This window comes from Phaethon lepturus, unplaced genomic scaffold, assembly GCF_000687285.1.
Source record: "Phaethon lepturus isolate BGI_N335 unplaced genomic scaffold, ASM68728v1 scaffold31720, whole genome shotgun sequence".
Classification (NCBI taxonomy): Eukaryota; Metazoa; Chordata; class Aves; order Phaethontiformes; family Phaethontidae; genus Phaethon; species Phaethon lepturus.
Genome location: NW_010510320.1, coordinates 582 through 4,865, shown reverse-complemented (window position 1 = coordinate 4,865; position 4,284 = coordinate 582). Strand labels below are relative to the sequence as shown.

The 4,284-nt window shown below is 38.7% G+C and overlaps 1 protein-coding gene across 1 annotated transcript; it reads right to left on the bottom strand.

Annotated features, from left to right (window-relative positions):
- Positions 1 to 726: 726 nt before the first annotated feature.
- On the bottom strand, positions 727 to 1,655 carry RDH14 (retinol dehydrogenase 14 (all-trans/9-cis/11-cis); the record flags this gene model as incomplete). The annotated part of the gene is made up of 1 exon (XM_010296662.1): positions 727 to 1,655. A coding segment is annotated over one exon (624 nt), but the record flags the coding sequence as incomplete, so codon positions are not given.
- Between the last annotated feature and the right edge of the window lie 2,629 nt (positions 1,656 to 4,284).

Genomic DNA, 4,284 nt, shown 5'->3' with positions numbered 1-4,284 from the left:
GATGAATCTTCTCCTTTGAAACAAGCCTACTGTGTCAAGGCTGCCAGTTTCTGATCCATCTTCCATAGTGAAAGAATGAATGCTAAGTCTTTTTTAAAAATATTTTTATTGAAGAATATTCAGTTAGCTGCATTAGACAGACTTACCTAATCTCATTACTGAGCTAAAGTGCCATCACTCAAGCCAAACACATGCTGAAAAGCATATTCTCTTCGGTTTAATCTTGAGGTCTTGTGAACTTTGTATGCACACAATTCGTGACATGCAAAAGCCTATCGAGACCATAACACATCCATCAACCAAGTTTTTAATGAAACCCAAGGTGCCTGAATATCAAGAAATAGCAAGTTCAGCACACATGAAAATAAAAATACAACTTGCACAACCAAGTGTATATATTAATTGAATAGCAGCAACATGACTCAGAAAAGCTGACTTTGTGCTTCACAGCTAAAGTGTATCACAGTTTATTAAAAGAGCTCAACAGTTTTGTTCACTGAACCATGGAACTGACAACAAGTCTTTGAACAGCACTCAGAGGCCTAAGTGATTACAGTGTAAGATACCAGTAAAACTGTTTGTTCCGTTTTCCATTGTGATGGCTCAAACAAAACAACAATCCTATTATTGTTATGATCTATTTTCAAAACTTTTTTTACAGGAGAAGGGTTTCACCATCAGTACCCTGCATTGTCCAGCCCAACTACAAGTAGTGGAACATGACAAATATGCACATATATTGCAAAACACAGTTTTGTTAAATTTTAATTTTTAAAACATGAGTTTCCAAGCACATTTAACCAGAAATTCTATTCACACCCTCAAACTCTATTTCAGACTTTTTTTAATGTCTTTATTAAATAAAGATTGTCCTTTATTTCAAAACCGAGTTCTAGCATGAATCACTCCTCTATTTAATACTTACTAAGCAAAGTAATTTGTTTTCCCACAGCATTTAAAGTGAGAATCACACTGTTGCAAATAAGCATTGCATAGTTATCTGCATTCTTTCAGCAGATACCCCCTGGCACTTATTTCAATAAACCAACCATCACTTCACTGATATCCCACAACTTCCTTGCAACCAAGTCATCCATGGCTTTGGGCAGGAGTTCCTCCTCTTTGCAGTCCCCAAAATACTTTCCCGACACGCCTTCGACATCAGGAGAAGAGGCCAAATAAATAGAAGTCTGGGCTCCTTCCAGAGGTGTTTTGAAGAAAGCCCATGACACCAAGTTGAACAGGGGTTTTGCCAGCAAAGGAATATTCACGTATCTGCCTAGATTTGTTCTGACAATCCCAGGGTGAAGTGAATTGACAGTGACTCCTGTCCCTTCTAATCGACGGGCTAGCTCCCTTGCAAATAATATGTTAGCCAGTTTACTCCGACTATAACAAAAGCTTTTATTGTAACTTATTTCACTGTTCAAGTCTTCAAAGTTGATCTCTCCGTATTTGTAAAGTTTGGAGGATACTACCACAATCCGGCTCGGAGCAGAATTTTTGAGAAGGCCCAGAAGAAGGTTGGTGAGCAAGAAGTGACCCAAGTGGTTTACACCAAATTGCATCTCAAAACCGTCCTCTGTCTTCATGTATGGACACTGGAATATCCCTGCATTATTTATCAGAACATCCAGCCTTGGCTCTTCCTTTAAATAGGAAAGAAAAAAAAATCATTCAGTTTTATAATTGTCATACAAAACATGCTATTATGCTTAATATTTCTCATCGGCTTTTGTTAGAAAGACATAATTTCATTCCTAGCTTTCTGAATTGTAACGTCCTGATATTCTCTTACAGCATGGCTGAAAAAAGCCCTGTAAGTTGAACTACCACTAAACTGAGTACTTGACCCCAGTAGGATGCAGGTACACGAGAACAGTCTGTATCTACTTTTAATGCAGGCAGAGAACACAATCAACCGCTTCTCCAGGAGCAGCTTTTTCTATAGCAATTCAGTGGTAATTTACCTTTGTGATGCATTTTGTTTTCCTCTAAAAAGTAACCTGTTTATTGCACTGCAAAAGAAGACATAGGAATTTATGGCAAACCTCAGCCATAGGCAAGGGGTCTACTGTGCAAAAGACATGCTAACACTGAAGGAAAATCCTTAGCTGGAAGAACTAACCTCAGGGTTGAAGAAAAACCATTACATTGTATACCCATCATGTCACTGGGGTGATGTCATGAAAAACTTTGCAAAACAATGTTCTCATGATTTTAAACACTATCTTCTTTTAAAATCACCGCACATCATTGTGCTGCTTGGTGAGAACTATGGGGCAGAATTCATCATAGAAAATAACATTCACGATCCAAGCAGGTTTCATACAACAATTTCAGTCTAACAGGTCTACTCGTGAACTAAGATGTGTCTATGGGACTGAAGCTTGGACACGCTCAGCACATCATATTTGACAGATCAGTATTCTAGTTCAGGCTGGTAGAAAACAAAGACTCAAGGAGGTATGTTAAACTCTACAGGATCAGGAAACATAAGTAATTAACAGAGAGAGTGGTATGAATAATTTAAATATATGTATAATGCATCATGCACTTTATGCTCCAGCATCCACTAAAAAATTAAGAGCTCTCCAATTTACCCAAAACAGTAACTTTCTCAAAAATACCGATTAAGCTCAAAATTCAACGCTTTCACCCACCTCTGACAAGACTGTGAAAGTACCACAGGAAATTTGTGCTTGCATGAATGAGAAGCAAAACTATTCACTTTATAGAAAACACAGCATGAGTTTTCTTTGCTGCTAATTCTTTAAACCCAATGCAGGGAGTAGAAAGCAAGCTAAGATCATTTTGGGTCATTCTGATGATAAAAACAGAGAACCTCAAAATTAATTTTATACCATTTGCCTTTTATTTCACTGCCATTAGCAGCAAAGATACAAAGAGAGCAAAACCCAAATCTGCATTTGGTATTCAGTTAACAATGCTGGCATCCGATCACACAAAACACCAAGTACTTCCATCTCAGACTGATTTCCACAGGACTTGAGGTTCCTCAGTGTTTCATACAATTAGGTCCCTGAGGCATGATCCAAAGAGCATCAAACTCACTTCTCCTCTTCACCCAAAGGGACATAATGGTTCCTATCACTAAACAAGGACAGGACTAAAGAAGTACTGACTGTAGGTCTGCTCACTGAAGTGATACTTCTTCTTTAGAGAAAAACATTGCTTTAGAAATTTTCTGTAGCATCTGACTGGAGGATTTATTTTGCAAGGCTTTACACTCCAAGAAGCAAGACCTCCACTTGTGCTATTTTTTGAGACTCCTACACGTAATAATCTAGAGTAATGTGACAGCATCAAGCAGGCAGCTGTGACCAAATGCAACTGAGAGCACAAAACATTGCTTAGATGGGCAGAGCTACTCCTTGTAGCTTCTGAGCTCGCTTCCATTTTTCCATGGAGCCCTCCAGCATCTCTAAGTCTTTTTCTTTTTGCAGTGAGTCTGAGGAGTGAAAGATGTAACCACTTGCAGTTCTGGAAAAACCCCACAAACTGAGTTAGGCAGTGGGACTGCCTTGTTTCCCCATCCTACATTTAAGTCTTCATCTCGAACAAAAACCACAAAAAAAACCCCAAACAAACGGCTCCAAAAGGAGTCAGAGGTTAGAGAAGAGAACACGAATGTGAGTGGAACAGCTCTTGAAAGTACTCCTTGGCCTCACATCCCTTGTCATTCAGCTGCTTTTGGAATTATTTTGAAAATGAAAGTTAGAACGCAGGTGTCAGCAGTACTCTGCAGACACACGCACTCTTTTTCTCCACCCATTTCTCACTTAAATTGACTTGTACTGGCTTTACCAATAAAGAGGATAATAAACTTGCATTTGGGGATATTTTGTACTACAAAAGATGTAATTTTAAAAAAGTTACGCTGTATGTTTCTTTTCTGGTGTTTATTCTGCATATAATTTTGTATCTGCATACTTTCCCAGAATACCTACGCAAGACTAGACCTTACCACTGGATTCATCTGTATGAATGCACACAACTACACAGTGCTGCACTAGAGAACTTGAAAGTTGATTTTTTCCAGGCATTTAAGCTTTATAAAAGCTATTTGAATATTAATGTAATAAAGTCTCTCTCCATTTTTTTCTACTCCCACAACAGCATCTGAGCATCTTTCAAGTACTTAGCAAGCAGTTGTCCAAGCAGCAAGAGCTTATCAAGCCTGGCTTCCCATGACTTTGTGTCTCATGGTTTGAGTAGCTAGATGTGGCGAGATGAGAGTCCCAATGCTTCCAACACTGCCTC